The sequence below is a fragment of the Lissotriton vulgaris genome, chromosome 1_1 (genome assembly GCF_964263255.1).
Source record: "Lissotriton vulgaris chromosome 1_1, aLisVul1.2, whole genome shotgun sequence".
Lineage (NCBI taxonomy): Eukaryota > Metazoa > Chordata > Amphibia > Caudata > Salamandridae > Lissotriton > Lissotriton vulgaris.
Genome location: NC_141685.1, coordinates 833,862,930 through 833,883,600, shown reverse-complemented (window position 1 = coordinate 833,883,600; position 20,671 = coordinate 833,862,930). Strand labels below are relative to the sequence as shown.

The window sequence follows — 20,671 nt, the reverse complement described above, 5'->3', positions numbered from 1 at the left end:
TCTGATTAAAGTTTGAAATATATTAACTGTGCACAACAAAGAAAGACAGACACACAGGAATAAAAGTGAATAAGGATGAAAAAGAAAGTTATTGATTCGTTGTCTCATTTTCAGGGCTCGGTATCACGGTCCAGGAATAAGAATAAGGCTTCGTCATCATACTCTGCGAATTCAGGCAGGGTGAGCTCAGTGTCACCTGACAGAGTAGAAATTCCCTCATCTATGTTGCTGGCCACCTCCTCTTCATCCGGCACGCTTTCTCGTACTCTGAAATCTGGTGGTATGAGGTGCTGATTCATCTTGATCATTGTTAACCTCTCCACATTTTTGGGCGAGAGGCGGCTCCGTTTGGGAGTTACAATGCCACCAGCAGCACTGAAAACCCGTTCAGAAGACACACTTGCGAGTGGGCAAGACAAGTAGTTTAAAGCCAGGTTGGTGAGCTGTGGCCACAATTCTTTTTTCCCATGCCAATACGCCAATGGGTCAGAATTAACATAGACCTCTGTTGAGTCATTCAGATAGTCCTTCACCATCGACTCAAGGTCCTCATCCAAGGTTCCTCCACTTTGCTTAGCTCTTGCTGTGCCTCTGACCTTTTGAGAACCAAACCCACGCAGAGCTAGCCAATCCTCTTCAGCCTCCAATGTTTCTGTTGTATCTCGTGCAGATGATCCGGTTGCCGGTGTCTTTAATGGCTGAGAGTCTTGGTTTTTGTCATCTTTTTCATACACAGAACACACCTCCTTCAGTTGGTCCTCCAGCATGTACAACAATGGGATAGCTTTTCCCAAATTAGAGTCGTCCTTGCTGACTGCACGCGTGAAGAACTCAAAAGGACGAAGCATGCGTGTCAGGCTTTGAACTATGTTCCATTGCGCCGCACCCATCTTCAGCTCCTCTGTACCCTCTGTAAGGAAATATTGATCGAGTTCCGTATACTGCTCATACAGACGCTCAAGCATGTAGAAGGTTGAGTTCCAACGTGTTACCACCTCCTGGATGAGTGCTTTCACTGGCATTTGATGTTGATATAGCAGGCTCCTCAGCTGCTTCCGGGCCTTAAAAGAATGGCTGAAATGCTTGCACATTTTTCGGCAGGTGTCCAATACACTGTACGCTGCACTGCCTTTATTACCCAAGAATTTTTGGACAACCAGGTTTATACAGTGCGCCAAACACGGCACTCTGAAATAGTCACCCAGCCTCATGGCCTTAACTATATTGGCGCCATTGTCCGTGGAAACATAACCAACCTGGCGTTTTAGTGGGGACAGGCAGTTAAGGACCTTTGTCTTAAAGACATCCAAAATGTTTTCTGCTGTGTGACGTTTCTCCAAACCAAACATGGCTAGTGTTGCATGTTTCCGAGCAGCTTTAAAAACAATGTCCGCGTCAATACCTGCGTTTAGCTTTGCTTTAGCCCCTGAAAAAGAGACCCAGTGTGCAGTGATGCACATGTAATCAGCGCTTGCGCCACTGGTCCACATGTCTGTTGTCAGATGTATAGTGTGAACAGCACTCATCTGCAAAGCTGCCCCAATCACCTTCAGAACATCTTCATGTAGTGCTGGAACCGCAACTCGGGCAAAATAGAACCGGCTAGGAACCTTCCATTTAGGGCAGAGCGCTGCCACTAATTCTAGAAAACCAACCCCTTCTACAAAAGAAAAAGGGAGAAGGTCCAGAGCTAGCATTTTAGCCAGCTTAGTGTTATACAGACGCGTCAGTGGGTGGTTGCGTTCATATTGCGTTTCTGTAAACAACATCTTTTTAATGTTGCCCTGGACCAAGGATTTACGGGATGATGATGATATCTTCGACCCAGTTACGCTCGCTGATGAACTTTTCCGCATTGATGTCTCACTCTCTCCCACACTCTTAGTGTGCCTCACATGGGGTGTGCTGCTGACAGGGGTACTGGGTGTAAGTGAAGAGTTTGAATCGTCTTCTTCCTCCTCGTCATCATCAGATGAAAAATCAACGTTTTCATTACGTGCAATTCTGGCTTGCTTAAACGCCTCTAGGTGCGGAAACCATTGGACAGGGTGCGCTCTCTTAAGATGACCTCTCTGGCCTCCGGTACCATAGTTAGAACCAAGCTTACCACGACCAACTCGAACCTTACAAAGGCTACAAATGGCTACGTTTTCCATTTTTGGGCAAACACTAAAGAAGTCCCAAACTGGAGACTTGAAATGTCTTTGGGGGCCGGAGGAGGCGGCGATACTGGTGGTGGTGGTCCTGCTGCTAATGCCAGATGAAGTGGAGGATGTGGATTGCCGAACTTCAGTACGTTTTGCACTTTCACCACCACGAATTGAGGTCGAGGATGAGGTGGGTACCTTCTTGCGAGGAAGAAATATGGAAGCGGTAGGTTTTGGTGTACTACTTAACTCCAAATCTAATGATTCCATTTCCATTGCCTCCTCGTCGACATCATCATCACGCTCAGCAGCTTCTCAGGATAGGTTCAAAATGTCTCTTTGCTGCATGCCCGGTGGGGCTGCAGTGACCTTTGTGATGACTGGCTCGTCGTCATCGTGAGAGGCTTCATCACCAGCAGTATCTGTCACTTCTTGTTGAGCCTCATCACACTCCATAGGTATGAGTTTTTCGACGACCTTCCTTTTACGCTTAGGTACCTGTGTCAGATCATGGTGTGCCTCACTGTCAGACCGCAGTTGTGGTTCCCAAGACAGATCACTTGCATCAGAACGAGATGGGCTTGAAGAAGATGTAGACACCCCCCTTGATCTTTTCCTTGCTAGGGATGTGGAAGACAATGAATGATCATCAGGAGTAGTGGCTTCCAATGATAGCTCGGCTTCATTGTCGATTTCCTGATGTGCCCCTACTTTGGGAGGAACAACTATTGTGGGCACTTGTGAACCTCCATGCACCTTTGCTTGCGCATCTCCTTTTGCTGCCTCTCCTTCCACATGTACTTGGGCGTGTACTTGCACATGGTGTTGTTGTTGCGGCTGTGGTTGTTCAACACTTGTCAGATGAGTTACAACAACCTGTGTTGATTCAGGGACATTGCTGTTACTTTCTTGCGATGAGCCAACATCACTGGTCGATGGTGATTGGAGAAGTACACTGACTGCCTCTGAAGCACTCAAGGGCTTTGACTTAAGTTGGCGTGGTGGTGGAGGCACTGAACCCAATGGAGCAGGGGTGCTGCTCCCAGCTAGGTCCCCAGCAGATCCTGCTGCTGCAGGCGTACTTTTTTTTTTCTCCCAAAAAACGTGGCGGGTGGCACACCAGCCTCCTTGGTAACTTGCTTCTTCTGCTCCTTACTAGCAACTTTCTTGCTAGAGGAGCTACGGAGACCTTTTTTTGGGGCCATCTTCTTCAGAGCAGGTCAGACAGCAGGCCGCAGTTGCACGAATTGTAGAGTTGTCTGAGGCCAGACGTGACGTTGCGTGACGTTATGCTGCACACGCACACCGCTGCAGGACTTCTTCCTGGCACTGGTGGTTCTCTTGAGTCTTGTGCACCTAAAAACAATGGAAGACAGAGGAACATCAGTTCAGTTATACAGCACAAAAAAATTGAAAAACACTGCAAAATCAGCACAATCCCATTCCATCCATGCCCTCCATGATGTTTAAGTTCAAGACAGCCCACAGAAAGACTAGGCCCATGCTAGACTCAAATACCCCTGGTGAAAAGGCCACAAGTACAGGCCCAAAAAACGAAAATCACTGAAAAATCAGCACAATCCCAATCCATCCATGCCCTCCATGAGGTTTAAATTCAAGACAACCCACAGAAAGACTAGGCCCATGCAAGACTCACTACCCCTGGGCATAAATAAAGGTTGAAAAGTAGGCAAAATGGTTGCAGGCCTAACAACAAAGCCTGCATTCAAAATGGCCACTTGCCTGCCAGCACATGGCCAGTGCCTGTAGCTGCACTCAAAATGGCCACCAGCCACATGGCCTGTCCCTCCCCATGAACACCCCCAAAAATCAAAAAACACAGCAAAATCAGCACAATCCCATTCCATCCATGCCCTCCATGATGTTTAAGTTCAAGACAGCCCACAGAAAGACTAGGCCCATGCTAGACTCAAATACCCCTGGTGAAAAGGCCACAAGTACAGGCCCAAAAAACGAAAATCACTGAAAAATCAGCACAATCCCAATCCATCCATGCCCTCCATGATGTTTAAATTCAAGACAACCTACAGAAAGACTAGGCCCATGCTAGACTCAAATACCCCTGGTGAAAAGGCCACAAGTACAGGCCCAAAAAACGAAAATCACTGAAAAATCAGCACAATCCCAATCCATCCATGCCCTCCATGATGTTTAAATTCAAGACAACCTACAGAAAGACTAGGCCCATGCTAGACTCAAATACCCCTGGTGAAAAGGCCACAAGTACAGGCCCAAAAAACGAAAATCACTGAAAAATCAGCACAATCCCAATCCATCCATGCCCTCCATGATGTTTAAATTCAAGACAACCTACAGAAAGACTAGGCCCATGCTAGACTCAAATACCCCTGGTGAAAAGGCCACAAGTACAGGCCCAAAAAACGAAAATCACTGAAAAATCAGCACAATCCCAATCCATCCATGCCCTCCATGATGTTTAAATTCAAGACAACCTACAGAAAGACTAGGCCCATGCTAGACTCAAATACCCCTGGTGAAAAGGCCACAAGTACAGGCCCAAAAAACGAAAATCACTGAAAAATCAGCACAATCCCAATCCATCCATGCCCTCCATGATGTTTAAATTCAAGACAACCCACAGAAAGACTAGGCCCATGCAAGACTCACTACCCCTGGGCATAAATAAAGGTTGAAAAGTAGGCAAAATGGTTGCAGGCCTAACAACAAAGCCTGCATTCAAAATGGCCACTTGCCTGCCAGCACATGGCCAGTGCCTGTAGCTGCACTCAAAATGGCCACCAGCCACATGGCCTGTCCCTCCCCATGAACACCCCCAAAAATCGAAAACACTGCAAAATCAGCACAATCCCATTCCATCCATGCCCTCCATGATGTTTAAGTTCAAGACAGCCCACAGAAAGACTAGGCCCATGCTAGACTCAAATACCCCTGGTGAAAAGGCCACAAGTACAGGCCCAAAAAACGAAAATCACTGAAAAATCAGCACAATCCCAATCCATCCATGCCCTCCATGATGTTTAAATTCAAGACAACCTACAGAAAGACTAGGCCCATGCTAGACTCAAATACCCCTGGTGAAAAAGCCACAAGTACAGGCCCAAAAAAAACGAAAATCACTGAAAAATCAGCACAATCCCAATCCATCCATGCCCTCCATGATGTTTAAATTCAAGACAACCTACAGAAAGACTAGGCCCATGCTAGACTCAAATACCCCTGGTGAAAAGGCCACAAGTACAGGCCCAAAAAACGAAAATCACTGAAAAATCAGCACAATCCCAATCCATCCATGCCCTCCATAATGTTTAAATTCAAGACAACCCACAGAAAGACTAGGCCCATGCAAGACTCACTACCCCTGGGCATAAATAAAGGTTGAAAAGTAGGCAAAATGGTTGCAGGCCTAACAACAAAGCCTGCATTCAAAATGGCCACTTGCCTGCCAGCACATGGCCAGTGCCTGTAGCTGCACTCAAAATGGCCACCAGCCACATGGCCTGTCCCTCCCCATGAACACCCCCAAAAATCGAAAAACACTGCAAAATCAGCACAATCCCATTCCATCCATGCCCTCCATGATGTTTAAGTTCAAGACAGCCCACAGAAAGACTAGGCCCATGCTAGACTCAAATACCCCTGGTGAAAAGGCCACAAGTACAGGCCCAAAAAACGAAAATCACTGAAAAATCAGCACAATCCCAATCCATCCATGCCCTCCATGATGTTTAAATTCAAGACAACCTACAGAAAGACTAGGCCCATGCTAGACTCAAATACCCCTGGTGAAAAGGCCACAAGTACAGGCCTAAAAAACGAAAATCACTGAAAAATCAGCACAATCCCAATCCATCCATGCCCTCCATAATGTTTAAATTCAAGACAACCCACAGAAAGACTAGGCCCATGCAAGACTCACTACCCCTGGGCATAAATAAAGGTTGAAAAGTAGGCAAAATGGTTGCAGGCCTAACAACAAAGCCTGCATTCAAAATGGCCACTTGCCTGCCAGCACATGGCCAGTGCCTGTAGCTGCACTCAAAATGGCCACCAGCCACATGGCCTGTCCCTCCCCATGAACACCCCCAAAAATCGAAAAACACTGCAAAATCAGCACAATCCCATTCCATCCATGCCCTCCATGATGTTTAAGTTCAAGACAGCCCACAGAAAGACTAGGCCCATGCTAGACTCAAATACCCCTGGTGAAAAGGCCACAAGTACAGGCCCAAAAAACGAAAATCACTGAAAAATCAGCACAATCCCAATCCATCCATGCCCTCCATGATGTTTAAATTCAAGACAACCCACAGAAAGACTAGGCCCATGCAAGACTCACTAACCCTGGGCATAAATAAAGGTTGAAAAGTAGGCAAAATGGTTGCAGGCCTAACAACAAAGCCTGCATTCAAAATGGCCACTTGCCTGCCAGCACATGGCCAGTGCCTGTAGCTGCACTCAAAATGGCCACCAGCCACATGGCCTGTCCCTCCCCATGAACACCCCCAAAAATCGAAAAACCCTGCAAAATCAGCACAATCCCATTCCATCCATGCCCTCCATGATGTTTAAGTTCAAGACAGCCCACAGAAAGACTAGGCCCATGCTAGACTCAAATACCCCTGGTGAAAAGGCCACAAGTACAGGCCCAAAAAACGAAAATCACTGAAAAATCAGCACAATCCCATTCCATCCATGGCCTCCATGATGTTTAAGTTCAAGACAGCCCACAGAAAGACTAGGCCCATGCTAGACTCAAATACCCCTGGTGAAAAGGCCACAAGTACAGCCCCAAGAAACGAAAATCACTGAAAAATCAGCACAATCCCAATCCATCCATGCCCTCCATGATGTTTAAGTTCAAGACAACCCACAGAAAGACTCAGTCCACCCACCACTGAGTACCCCTGGGCAAAAGGCCCCAAAACAGCCCAAAAATTGAAAATTCCAAAATTTTAGTTGCAGCAACTGTAATGCCCCAAACAAACTTACTTGTAAAATTTCTAATCCAACAGTGATCCAAAGAAAGTCAAAAAGGCCTCAAATCCAAAGATCCAGCAGCATCCACAAAAAGTAATCCTTCCAGCTCCAGATCCAAATGAAAAGTGACCAGGAGATGGACAAAGCACTGGGAGGAGCCTGCTGAACAGGAACAGGAAGTTGAAGACTGTGGGGCACTTCCTTCCTCCCACCCCCCTCCCCCCTCCCCAAAATGGACTCCTCGCTAAAAAAGTGCAGGCAAATGTCAACCTAAGGAGTTATTCAGATAAAAATCATCATTTCAAGAAGGTTTATGCTGCTTGCTGGTGGATTTCTTGTGCAGAATTGCAAATTTTATATTTTCGCTTGTGCGAGATTCTTGCTGCTCGCCGCATCTCAAATCTCGCAATTGCGAAGTACCGCGAGACGTGATCTTGCCGTACTCGCGTTGACAAACTATCGCTGGCAAGCCGCGATGAAGTAATCGCGCTCGCCAATTCCCGCGGGATCACACAGCAAGATCAAAAATGGCGCAGCACTCGCAAACTAGCGAGAAAAACAACTCGGCAAACGATGATAAACGCCGCGCGCCGCAAAAATTGTATCACCAACGCCGCGCGCCGCAAAAAAAATCTGCTGCGTGCGAATTTGCGGATTTTGCGGGAAATTCGCAAATCTCGCGGATTGCGAATTTCCCAAAAATCCGCAAAATCCGCGAGCGAAACGGATTTTCCGCTCATGCTTAGTTCCTTCCTCTTTTTTTCTCTATGACAGTTACGGAATCCAATGTTTCATTTGTTATTTTCCTTCCAACATTCTTTCTTCGTTCTTCTCTGTCTTTTTTTTCTTGTTTACCCCAACTATGCTATACTCCTTCCTTTCTATCTTATGGCCTATTTTTCTGTGACTTCTGGAGATGAGCAGTCTTCGTGTCATTTCCTGGAATGTTAAAGGGCTCCGCAACCCTGTTAAGAAACAGCGAGTCCTCTCTCACTTAGCTAGATTGAAATGTCAAGTTGAAACTCACCTCTCCCTTAAAGATTTGTCCTCTCTACGCAAACAATGGGTGGGCGAAATTTTTTGTTCCCCTTCAGCTAACCACAAAAATGGTGTTATCATTTTGTTTCACAAATCATTATCTATTCAGTTAAAAAATGAGTACTCAGATACTAATGGTAGATGGTTATTCTTGGATGTACAAGTTAATAATACGGATTTATCCTTCTGCAATGTTTATGGTCCTACAGGGGGAGACTTAACTTTCTGGAGTGATTTCTCTACACTTCTCTCATCGCATGCAACTGCTGATTTAATTGTAGGTGGCGACTGTAATCAACTGATAGATCCTTTCCTGGATCGCAAGTCTCAATCTAGATTTATTCCCAATAAGATGCAAAAGTCATTTTATAAAGCCATATCCTCTAGAGGCTTAATTGATTCTTGGAGGTAGTCCCACCCTGACACTTAAGAATTTTCCCTTTTTTACCCCGTACACGCATCACACTCTCGCATAGATTACATTTTTCTTACCCAACAAACCCTACAATTTATGACTAATGCAGAAATTGGCTATATCCTTATTTCAGATCATGCTCCCATTATTCTGGATATCGACCTACCCTCCCCTACCCCCAGTTCCCGCCGTTGGCATTTCAATAACTCCCTTCTTTTGGACCCCCAATTCACCAAACAATTTCATCTTTTCATGGAGGAATTTTTCCACAATAATCTCAATGCGGCCTCCCAATTTCATTTTATTTGGGATGCTTTTAAAGCAACAGCTAGAGGGTATATTATCGATTTTGTCTCTCGTAAGATGAAACAAGCCCTTTCAAAATCTTCCCTTATCCTCAAACAAATAAAGGAGTTAGAGCATCGTTTTTACATCTCCAACTCTGCAGATGCTCTTTCTGCCCTTGTTAAAGCTAAAATTCAATTTAATAAGCATTCTTGGGATGCTGCTTGTAACAACCCCCTTAAATTTAATTCCAAGATGTATGGTGGACCAAACAAAACCGGCAAATCTCTTGCTAATTATCTCAAAATTAAGAAACAGACATCCAAAATCGCCGTCATTACTGACGTTCATGGAAACCGTCACTCTTCTGATGATAAGATTCTTGACTGTTTTGTTCAGTATTATTCCTCTTTATATACACCTGAATCGATCCCGTCCTCTGCTCAAATTGATTCCTTTTCCCAGTCTATTCCCAAACCCTTGAACTCGGATCTTGATTTCTCTTCCTTTGATGCACCCATTTCCGAAAAGGAGATTCTTCAGGCCATTACTCTTTTACCTAAAGATAAGTTCCCGGGCCCTGATGGCTTCACTGTTCGTTTTTATTTTCACTTTAAGAATGTCTTAATATCACATCTCTCATCCCTGATCACTAATTCCTTGGGGGGATCTCAAGGTTCCTTTTCACAAGCTATGTTATGTTTACTCCCAAAGAAAGATAAGGACCCATCACTTTGTAAAAAATTATCGGCCCATCTCCCTAATTAATACTGACTGCAAAATGTATGCCAAAATCTTAGCCTCCCGATTAAATGTGATTATTCCTGATCTTGTTAGCATTTATCAATCCGGTTTTGTCAAGGGCAGATCCATCACAGATAATTCTAGAACACTTTTTAACATTATCCACCTCGCCTCTAAATTGACTTCTCCTCTTGCCGCTTTAACCCTTGATGCTGAAAAAGCTTTTGATAGGGTTAATTGGGATTTTATGTTTGGTGCTCTCCGTTGGCATGGCTTTAGTCCCAACATCATTAAATGTATCCATTTATTGTACTCTCCTCCCTCTACCTCAATTTGGGTTAATGGTGTTCAATCCTCTTATTTTCCTCTACATAAAGGCACCAGATAAGGCTGTCCCTTGTCCCATCTCCTTTTTCTTTTGGCTTTATAACACTTTCTTGAAAAAATACGTCGTTCCACAACATACTCTGGTTTTGTACACAAGAATATTGATATTAAATTCACTGCTTATGCTGATGACATTTTACTTTACATCTCTAAACCTAATACTTCTCTTCCGGCTCTCTTCTCCTTATTACACAAATATTCCTCGGTATCTGGATATAAGCTGAATATCGATAAATCTGAAGTATTGCCCCTTAATAAATTTTGTCTCCCTCATATGCTTCATGGTTCTGGCTTTGAATGGAATTCTCAGCACATTAAATGCTTGGGTGTCCTTTATGCTAATAATATTAAAGAAACCATCAAACTTAATCAAAAAGATATTCTCTCTAAGCTTTCCGCCCTTATAAATCATTGGTCTCCATTATTCTTATCTTGGTGGGGAAGACTGGCAACCATCAAAATGAAGCTTCTCCCTATTGTCAATTTCTATCTCTCAGTGCTTCCCATTTCCCTTCCCGATTACTTCGTCACGCTCATCAATCGCATTCTTATCAGGTTCTTATGGAATAACCGCAAGTCCAGGATCTCTCTTTCTCTCCTTCTGCAACCTAAAAACTTGGGAGGGATTAACTTTCCTAATCTTATCCGTTTTCATTCCTCTTTTACTTTAAAACAAATTTGGCCCTTTTTAGCAGACTCCTCCTCTCTTCCTGTCACAGCCTGGAGTGCTATAGAAAAGGTGCAGCTTTCGTCTTTCTCTTTTCTCATTGCTACTCGTTTATCTCAGCCCCCCAAAAGATTTCTTTCACCCATCTTCAAACATTTAAGGGCACTCGCACTCTCTTTATTTCATTCATCCTTTTCTCAATCACGCCTTCAATCTCTTATCCCGTTATGGTATAATCACTCTCTTAATATCAATAACAAATCACTCCTTAGGAAGGAATGGATTGACAAAGGCATTATCTATGCGGATAAGCTCTTTGTTGGCGATTCTTTGTTGGAATTCTTCGTTCTCCGTACGTCTCTCAACTTATCAAATACCTACTCATCCCAATACCCCGCTCTCACATCAGCCCTTACCACCCTCATATCACATCAAAAGTCCCTTTCCCGATTCCGACCCGTCAGATTCCTCCCCCGCCAGACGTGTCTACTCCTCTCAAAGCTGCTGCCATTTACAAGATACTTTCCCGTTCTGCCTCAGACCTCCCCAAATCCAAACCTGAGCTTGCACATGAAAAAGATCTGTTGCAGGAATTCTCTCTCTCTGTCTGGGATTCCTTATGGTCTAAAATCCATACTGCCTCCCGCTCCGCTAGCACTACACAGACCTTATCTTTTTTTTATAATGGTCTTTTCCTTACCCCTTCAGATTTATTTAAATTCAAATCCCTGGAATCCAGTCAATGTTGGTCCTGCCCCCATGCAGATAGTGATATTTTTCACATGTTTTTCCACTGTCCATTAGTCAAATCCCTTTGGCAACAAATATGGTCCAAGTTGAACGATATTTTAGGTTTTAAGTACACTTTTGATATAGTTCATGTTTTCCTTGGTGGTTCTTCCCCCATTTTGGAATGTTTCAAGCAATGTTCGTAAACTTATAGACTTGTTTATAGCCATTTCTTTGCAGGTGATCACTATGAACTCGATGGATACATCACAAATTTCTTACAATGCTTGGTGGAATTTGATATGTCACCATCATAGATTTGATCGTGCCTACGCTACTACTACTCCCCTTTTAATTAAAAGGGATTTGTTATGGTTACCTTTAACTGATTTTCTTTCCAGACGCATGCCTTAGTTTTTGTTCATATATTGTTCATATATAGTTTTTGACCTGTTTGCACTTTTCTTTTTTACTCCTTTCCCTCCCCCTCTCTCTCCTTCTCCTCTTTTCTGTTCTCCTTCTTTCTTTCTTCACAATTTATTTTAAAAAAAAAGCATTTTCTCTTAGTATATCTATTTATTATTCCCTTTTGGGGATTTGTGCTTGATTTCACCTTATAGTTTGTATCTCATTTTGTTGTTACTCATTGCTTGTGATTTTGTACTGATGTTTTACTTGGTTTCACTTGATTCAATAAAGCTTTCTAAACTTAAAAAAAGCGAACAGCCAGGCACATTTAATGTGGCAATACACAAACAGGTTAATTATTACATATCTCAGTTTCAAAACCAGTAAAAGATGACACATGAAATATGATCTCAAGCAGCAAATGTATTTATTGATGCGTTTTCCTCAAGATAAGAGAAGAGGTTTAGACTTGGTCAGAGTATAAATAGACTTTTGAAGGTCGGAATAGCCATTCAGCCTTTAATATTTGTAGGTTGCAGTGAAAAGAAGGCAATTAACCTCATACTAATGAAATTGAATACACAATGCCTCTGATAAAAGTTGGTTCAATCTGGTCTAACTATACCTCAAAACCCCAATTCTGTTTCACTAGGGCCAAGTTCAAGGTCAAAGAACCTATATTTTAAACAGCAAATTCTATGTTTAAGGTCCAAGTGAACACTTCATAAGCTGGATCATTCTTTCTCTGGTAAGTGGAAACCAACTTGACCATGACTGCTCATGAACATGTGTGCTCTGAGTTTAATGCACATTAGACCATAGTAGTTTTTTTCCACAGGGATCTTGCAGCACCTCACTAATGACAGACCTAAAACAATCCAAGTTATCAAAAATCTGTACTCGAAGCCAAAATGGAATTAGTTGGAATTGCTATTCGTTATCAAATCCCTCCATTATCCTCTCCCAGCTAGCAAATGGCTTTTTGAGACACTGTAGGATACTCAAATGAACCAATGGAAAAAGGTATTTGAAAACTTTGCTAAGACTGAAGTGCTTCAAGACATATATTACACATGTTGACCCTTAGGGAAATTTATTTCAATCTTCTTAAACAGAGGATTTAGGTCTAGATGTTCTGGATTGAAAAGATTTCTGAATTGTGATCATTAATTTGGAATTCCACTGGACAGGTGCCAATTACAGTTCGAAATCATTCAGGTGCCTGAGCATATTAATGGTCCTATATATTCTTCATACGTTTATCCCTTTAGGAGGTCACCAAATTCTTCCTTACATAGACAGTGCTCAAAATCAAAAGTAAGAGCACAGACTTATTTTGCTTGTAAATAGTAAAAATGTGAGTCCCACTGAGAAAGATCATCTCACTGTCGCACAGATTTTAAAATGGTGAGGACTTTGCAGTTGGTGAAAGACTGGCTCTTCCCGTGGCTTCGGCTGGTTGTCAGGGATTGTGAAGGTGAAGCGCTGCATGAGGGAGGTGAAGAAGATGAAGAGTTCCACCCTTGCCAACTGCTCTCCCAAACACACTCGGCGACCTGTAACAGAAAGGCGACTGTAGATAAGCATAATGCGAAAAAGGAAGGAAGGAGGGTAGTATAGAAAGGAACTTTAATGGTAAGTCCTTTCCCTCTAGAAATGTGTCAGCTACAAACACACATGCATGCTATTCCAAGTATGGCTTAAAGGCATAAACCTGTTTAATACATGACATATGCCCCCCCTATTGCATGTATACTTTTCTGTGCTAGTTTTTGCCTTTAATTGCAAAAACATTTTGGATCTAAATACACACTATGCCTGAATCAGGTGCCCCTTCACCGCATACATCTGTATATATGTGTGGTAGTGCTGTGGTGCAATAGGGTGCACATATGCACATGTGTATGTGTGTATTCTTGCCACAGCCTATGCATGACAACACTAAACTGCATTTGCATCTGTATACCAGATGTACAGCTGGGGCTCAGTGCCCTTCCACTGCATGTGTACTGCCTGCACCCTTTAGATTCTGCCTAAAGCATCATACTACTGAAAAGATCTGCAAGGGCCAATAACACAGCTTCTGCCAGATGTCCTCTGAATGTATGCATGTTTTTCATTCCCAACAATTCTTCCAGGTCTTCCTGCACAACAAATGCATGCTTGTGTAAATTATACCGAGAGGCTGTGGCAGGCAGTCCCCTAGTGAATGTATACATCTGTGCCAGTTACATACAAATTATCAGCCAGAGATATGTCTATTATGTTTACAAGTCATTGCCATTTATATGCATTGGCACGTATGTATAATTTTTTGTACAGCGCAGCAAGACCTTTTAGCAGTGCTGCGTGAAAGGGAGAGGGCGGGAATGTACCTTATTTGCCATTACATGGAGCATTCCTATTGTCCCCTTATACTGGCGCACTCAGTGGAGCCTTACGCCTACACAGGCACCCTGCATCCTGGTGCAAGGTGCCTGTGCTGCTGGCATGATTGAATTTGTGAAGATAAGGACACCCATACCTCCAGATGAGGACACCTTCCTACACAAACGTCAGTGGGATCCCTAAGACCAGAAAGCAGCCCTGTCTGGGGCCTCAAGAGATGGGGTCTCTGGTGGATTGGCATCCTGGAGGGCTGAAAGCTAAATTATAAATTGGCCCCTTAGGCACAGCTTGTGCCAGGCCCTTACCTTATTGTATTCAAGTGACTATACCACGGCCACTTACACAAACACAATTCTCGGTAAGACTCGATGATGCAGAGAGTACAAGGTAAATAGTTTTCCTTTTTTTTAAAACGTTTCTTCCAATTCTTATTCTTACCTGCATGGGCCGCTCCTGTTCCTAAAGTCTCCTGTAAGCCAGCCAGTCACTAAAAGCCTCTAACAAGGGCTCAGCCCATGTTTGTATTTTTCTTTGTTATAGTCACTGACTCAAAAACTGTGGCTGCCATTCATCCTCTGAACATACCTTTATGTGCTCTGTCACTCTCAAACAACTACTTAAGGGAAACCACTCCCTGTGTAGAAATAGGCGTGTGCTCGACCCACGACGACAAATACTCGGGAAGACTCCTTCTCTGAACACACATCCGCTACAAGAACTCAACCACTGTATATCCTTTTTATACCTAGATCTTTACCTGCAGAGAACGGCAAAAAAGCCTCCCTCTTCACAAAATTTCCATCTGAATCCAGGAAGTGCTCTGGGTAGAACTGGTGAGGCTTTTCCCAAACAGTCTCATCTTTCAAGACGGAGGACAGGTTGATCAGAACAGTGGTGCCCTGTGTTTAGAAACAAAATTAGCTGTTAAATCTGACAGAGAAATCGTTAGCTGTTGCATGGATCTCATGAAATCTGTATGAGGAAGAGCATTAAGCTCAGTCCCCTGCACCCATTGGTTGTAGTAAGTGTCGTCACATTCATCAGGTAGTGGTTAATTATAACTGTCATTGAAAAGGTGCGCAGGTTTGTAATTATACATAGATAAGGCACGTTGGAAATTCATTGGCGAAGCAGAGAGATAAATACACAAAAGGAGGGATATTCTCTACTTTGTTTTGTGTGGTTGTATTTATGTTTGACGAGTAGGAAAATCATTTGCAGCAATGGACATAAATAGTGACCCCTATTACAGTGGTCTGATAGGGCTACATTCTTTGACAAGACAACATGCAATCCTTCATGCAAACAAACACCATTCACTCTCAGCCCCTTGCAGAATGTTGAAAGATAGATGTTGGATTTTTAAATACAGGAGGTATGATATGCTTGAAGCACCACTCTCAAGAGTACTTAATGCTCAAAAGAAAGATTGAGGCAAACAGTGATATGTGGATGACCAATCTCTAGTACAAGGGGGAATTTCTTTTCGTCCTGTGTTTCTGAAAAATAGGAGTACATTCCCTAGGAACCAGGTAAAGGTCCTTTTTCTTTTATGCAGAAAATAATGTATTTGTTTTATCAACATTATTAGTTAATTTATTTTCAAGACAATAGGAGTTCAGAGCATTACGTTTTCTTTGGAGCCCAATAGGAGTAAGATCCCTTAGTATGAGATTGTCTGCATGGCAGCTGGTATGCCTAGCCCCAATCTTCGGTGAAAAACTAGGAGTAGCAGTTAATGTCTGGAGAAGGTCTGCAATGAAAAGACCGAATGGCAAATGGGTTAATAAACATCCCTGGCACAAACTATTCTGTACTGGTATTTTCCTTGACAAGCAAACCCGTCTAGATCAACTTGAACCCAGTTCTCCCTGTGGAGCTTTGTCACCAGACCTAAAAGAGTCCCATAGATATTCCACTGATGGAGTTTGCGCCAGAGCGTACTTCTGTCCACTCTGTCCAAAGCCACTCGAAAGTCAACAAAGCAGCAGCACAGGCCATCTGCCAGCTCCACTGACCTCTTTGTGACTCTTCACAGGGTGAAACAGTGGTCTATTATAGAATACTTTGGTCTAAACCCCCTTGCTCAACTGGGATCAGTCCAGAGTCGAAAGCCCAAGCAGCTAAATGTGTCAACAAAGTTTGAGCAAACAATTTAGAGCAATATCGAACATGCAAATCAAGTGATAATGAACAGGCTGGGTTTCACTATGACTCCTTTCCAAGAATCTGAGAGACAATCTGAATATGTTACCCACTTGAAGAACACACTCAAAATTAGACCCCACTCCCTAGGCTCTTTTTTTTAAAAATCAAAGATGGCAAACCATAGAGCCAACCTGCCCTGCAGGCCTTTAAAGTGTCGATTATTTCAGGGAGAATTACTGATGTCTGCGTATTAACAATCGCCTCCACATCACCTTGGAGACAGGAAGTGATTACTACCCAGTTCTCAAGCTCTCCACCACTATAAAGTAAGTGAATAAAAGTATGCCAGTCTTCCTCACGGTTCTGTGCTTCAAGGGAAGATGCTGATGAGAGGGTTACCAAACTCACCAGCCTCCAAAACAGCCTACTATTTTTGTCCACAATGGCTTTTTGCATTAATTACCAATTGGACCTATAAAACTCCCTCTTATTGAGAGCACATAGATTTCAATAGGCGGTTTTCGAGGCCACCATGTCACACTTGCATCAGAAATCCATGTAGGACTGCGGCAGAGTCTTCACATGTCGGACACACATATGAAATGCTAGTAAGGCTAGAAGAGGGTCAGTTAGGTGAGCCTTGGGGAGGCAGATAGGGCTGGTCAAGATTCACTCACACTTTAGTTGCCTTTCTGACAAATTGGTAGGCTAGACGTAGAGTTGGTCACATGTCAAGTGCAACATTTACAGGTTGTAGGGCTGAAGCAGGGTCAGTTGGGTGTGAGGCAGACCTTTCAAAGGCTAGTTGGTCTGTTGCAGTGTTAGCCACATGTTGAGGTCACCTGTGAAAGATGTGTGGAACTGGGAAGAGTGAGATACTTGCCAGGGGCTCCACTCAAAAGTCAGTGAGACCAGAGAAAATGTAAGTCAAATGTCTGACACAATGAGGACAAGCATTTATGAGCCATGGGTGAGGGGTGTGTGGAAGAGGAAGAAACAGACAAAGAGTAAGAGTTGACCACAGCAAGGTGTAAGGCGCCTGTCTTCCCAGCATCTGTTTACATCTAGGATTGTGCAAAGTTTGTAAAACACTCTTACACCTAAATGAATCCGACTACTACATAGCGGTACATGCTGCCAGCAAAGCTTACCGATATGTGCAGGAACGGAGCTCTCACAGTGAAATCCATGTCGCACTCGACGTCGCCGAGACAAAAAAGCCATAACACCCAGCCCCTGATCAACCCTTGCTGACCCACGAGTGACGACACCGTGACCAGGCCGATAAAAAGGCGGTTTTGGTGTCGGTCACTTGCTGCGTAGTCTGTGCTGTGACAGGCCTGCCCAGTGCCGAGCGATCCATTCTGAGAGACTACGAAAGAGCTGTAAGGGTGACTCAGTCACCATTTCGATTCCTCACGCTCCGATGCTTAAATCTTCACTCTGTTCGACCCGGAGCCTTGACAGAGCCATAAGTGCCTTGTATAAAGAAAGTTGGTGACACAAGTGGTGGGGGCTAGCCCAAAGTTACCTAGTTTGTAACAGGAACAGTTCTTTAATTTGCCAAGGAACGAATCTTACAAGGAGATAATTTCCGACAAGGCAGAGAATACTTACATGCCATAAATCGGATTAAGCTTCATATAAATGCGAATTACTTTTCCTTGCTAGATGAGCTATTGCATTGGATTTTTAGTTTGTTGCACGATTTCACACTGATGTGAAGGTTAACATCAGTCACCTGGTATGATTCCAAGGAAAAGGGCATGAGTGCACTAATGCCTTAAAACTGGAAATTCGTTGATGTGTTGATGCCTGCCAAATAATCTTTTCCTTTTGCTTAGCAGGGATATTTGGTGTATGAATTGATTCACCCCCCCTGTAATGCAAATTCGTATGGTAATTTGGTTAGTGAGAAAGCATGCACGTGTGAATAGCTAAGAAACACCCTTCCAGCACATCACTAATTGTGTTTCCTATTTCAGAAGGCATAATACTCGGAGAGGAGCTTCCAGATGAAGGAAGGCACTCTTCTTTTCTAGTGAAGGTAAGACCAGCCTTTTTATTCTATTACAGGTATTTAGAGACCGATAAAACAATAATAAGGTGATAGTTATAGTGTAAGAAAGATTTGTTTGTTTATTCTTATGATGCCTTTTGCTTTATAGGTCTCCCTCCCCAACGTCCCCATCCATTCCTCCCTCGCCTAATTCCCCAACCGTCCTTGCTATTATAGCTTCCGATGGAGAGGCGATTGAGAGGTGGACCCTCTTGAGCATCGAACCAATCCTTGAAGTTTGGAATAGAACCTTGGCAAACACATGCTGAAATGGTGAATAGAATAGTGACATTTCAGTTATGGAATAGAACCCAAGCTTTCCTCCAATGCTTATTCTTACAGAAGCAAGTAAAAATTACTTTCCATATCCTGCTTACAGAGGTCCCTAGACAGGTCATCCTGGAGTAGAAAACAGAGAGAAGGCAGCATCCTCAGAATCATTTGTAAGTTCCCAGATAACAGCTAGGAAGTTAGGGGGCTCTATAAACTCCTTAAGCAGGTGTTGAGTGAGCGGGTAGAAACTGTCTAGTGGTCATAAAACTTACTTGGCCAAGTGGTACCTGTCTCCTCCATTTACCTGAGCAGCCAATACTTTATTTTAAAAAACTGTGCACTAAGCATAGCCAATCTTAGTTTTAGAAAAACATAATGCACAGAAGCAGGACTTGGGTCTAAGCAACATATCATATCTCTACATATATCCGTTCCAAACCTCAATGCAAATTCAGTGCTGAAAAATGTATGCATACTATGGTGGTTGGGCTACTGTCCCTTGCTATCTCACTTTTTCAGCCAAAGTGACAGCTTCCTTTAGATCTGATAGACTGTAAGGGACAGAAAGTAAAGATTCCTCTTAACTGTGAGCCTGAATCTTATGTGCTCTTCTGGATTGATGTGATCACCACAACAAAAGCTCATTTTCATTAAACATGTTGCAGATCTGCCTTGTGCATGTATTTAAATGAGGGCCCGTCAAATTATAAGGGACAATGTTAAACTCCCAGGACAGAGAAAGTACACAGACAGGGGAAAACCTTTCCTAATGCCCTGCAATAATTCTTTAATCATTGGGACAGTGCAAAAGTTGTCTGGGATAAGCATCTCCAATAAGCAGTGATAGCAGCCAAATGAACGTTTATAGAAGGGAACTGGCGACAGCTAAATAAAGAAGTGGAGATAGTACTGTCTCTTCTTGCCAATTTCTCAGGTCCACTTATCTCTAGTGACACCATACACAGAATCCCTTCCACCTGAAATTATAAGATAAGCGAGTGGAAACTATCTTAGCCTTACTTTGTGAAGTCATCTGCAAAGTTAAGTTGGCCATGAGCAATACAATTAACAATATAATCTAATGTCATCTGTAAGACTCTTGTCAACTTCAGAAAGTTCTCCACTCAGCTTTATCATATAGAAGCACATCTTAGGGTTAGAGTTTGGTGGAGTGGCCTGTCAATCCAATGGGTTGGGGAAAATGGCAGCTGCATTTTAGGTATCTCTATTCACCCAGGGAAAAAGGACTCCACGTTTTCCAAGGTTGGCAGTGAAGGTCAGTTTTCCTTGTTGGTTCCAGAGGAGCATCAACACCTCCTGTTGCCACTGGCTCTATCACACAGTCACTCACCATCCTGTCATCCCTATTAGATGATCAGTGAGAAAAACCAACACAGAGCACTGCAGGCACGTCTGCCCGGGTACCCAGCTGCCCCTGCCCCCTTCGTTACATATCCAATTAACTAGATGTTTCAACTTGACGAGGTTTGTTGATGTCTAATAAATCAGTAAATATTTATTGACTTTAAAACATTTGTGCGGTGAACTACTAATAAAATCTTTCCGCTCCATTCTAAGCAGCATTTGGAACTTTTCTTAGGACTGCATCTCTCAGTGCAACTGGTCATCAACTAACATGCCCAGCTAATTATAATATAGTACTTGGGCATTAAGGAAAGGCATCAATAGAACAGTTAACCTTTTAATCTTTTATTGTAAAAGCCATGGTTTTTAATTTCATCTTGAAGAGCCTGGATGATATGGAGCCTACAGAATTTAATGACCTTGTTTAGTGGTCCACCATGGCTGCCCAGCTGCTACCAAGTATTTGTCGAAAACTAATCAGTGATTATCTATTCTGAAACAAACACCCAAAATTTTAAAAGTACACTCAATCATCACAAATTGCATATTTTATCTCATTCATGCATTTGGTACAGAAAACAATTCTTTTTTTTCACTGCCGTCAAAGACAAACTTTTCACAACACGGAAATGCATAGA

General features: G+C 43.1%; 1 protein-coding gene across 2 annotated transcripts in view; it reads right to left on the bottom strand.

The window, feature by feature from the left end:
- Window positions 1-12,112: 12,112 nt before the first annotated feature.
- The window catches only part of LOC147747972 (cytochrome P450 2D4-like), a 179,475-nt gene continuing 170,916 nt past the window's right edge, over window positions 12,113-20,671 (bottom strand). For both annotated transcript variants that reach the window (XM_086957408.1, XM_086957417.1), the window contains exons 8-9: window positions 14,946-15,087; window positions 12,113-13,356 (exon numbers count right to left, since the gene is read on the bottom strand). In XM_086957408.1, coding sequence (XP_086813534.1) covers window positions 13,178-13,356; window positions 14,946-15,087 — 321 coding nt within the window. In that variant the 3' untranslated portion in view covers window positions 12,113-13,177. The remainder of the gene's footprint in view (window positions 13,357-14,945; window positions 15,088-20,671) is intronic.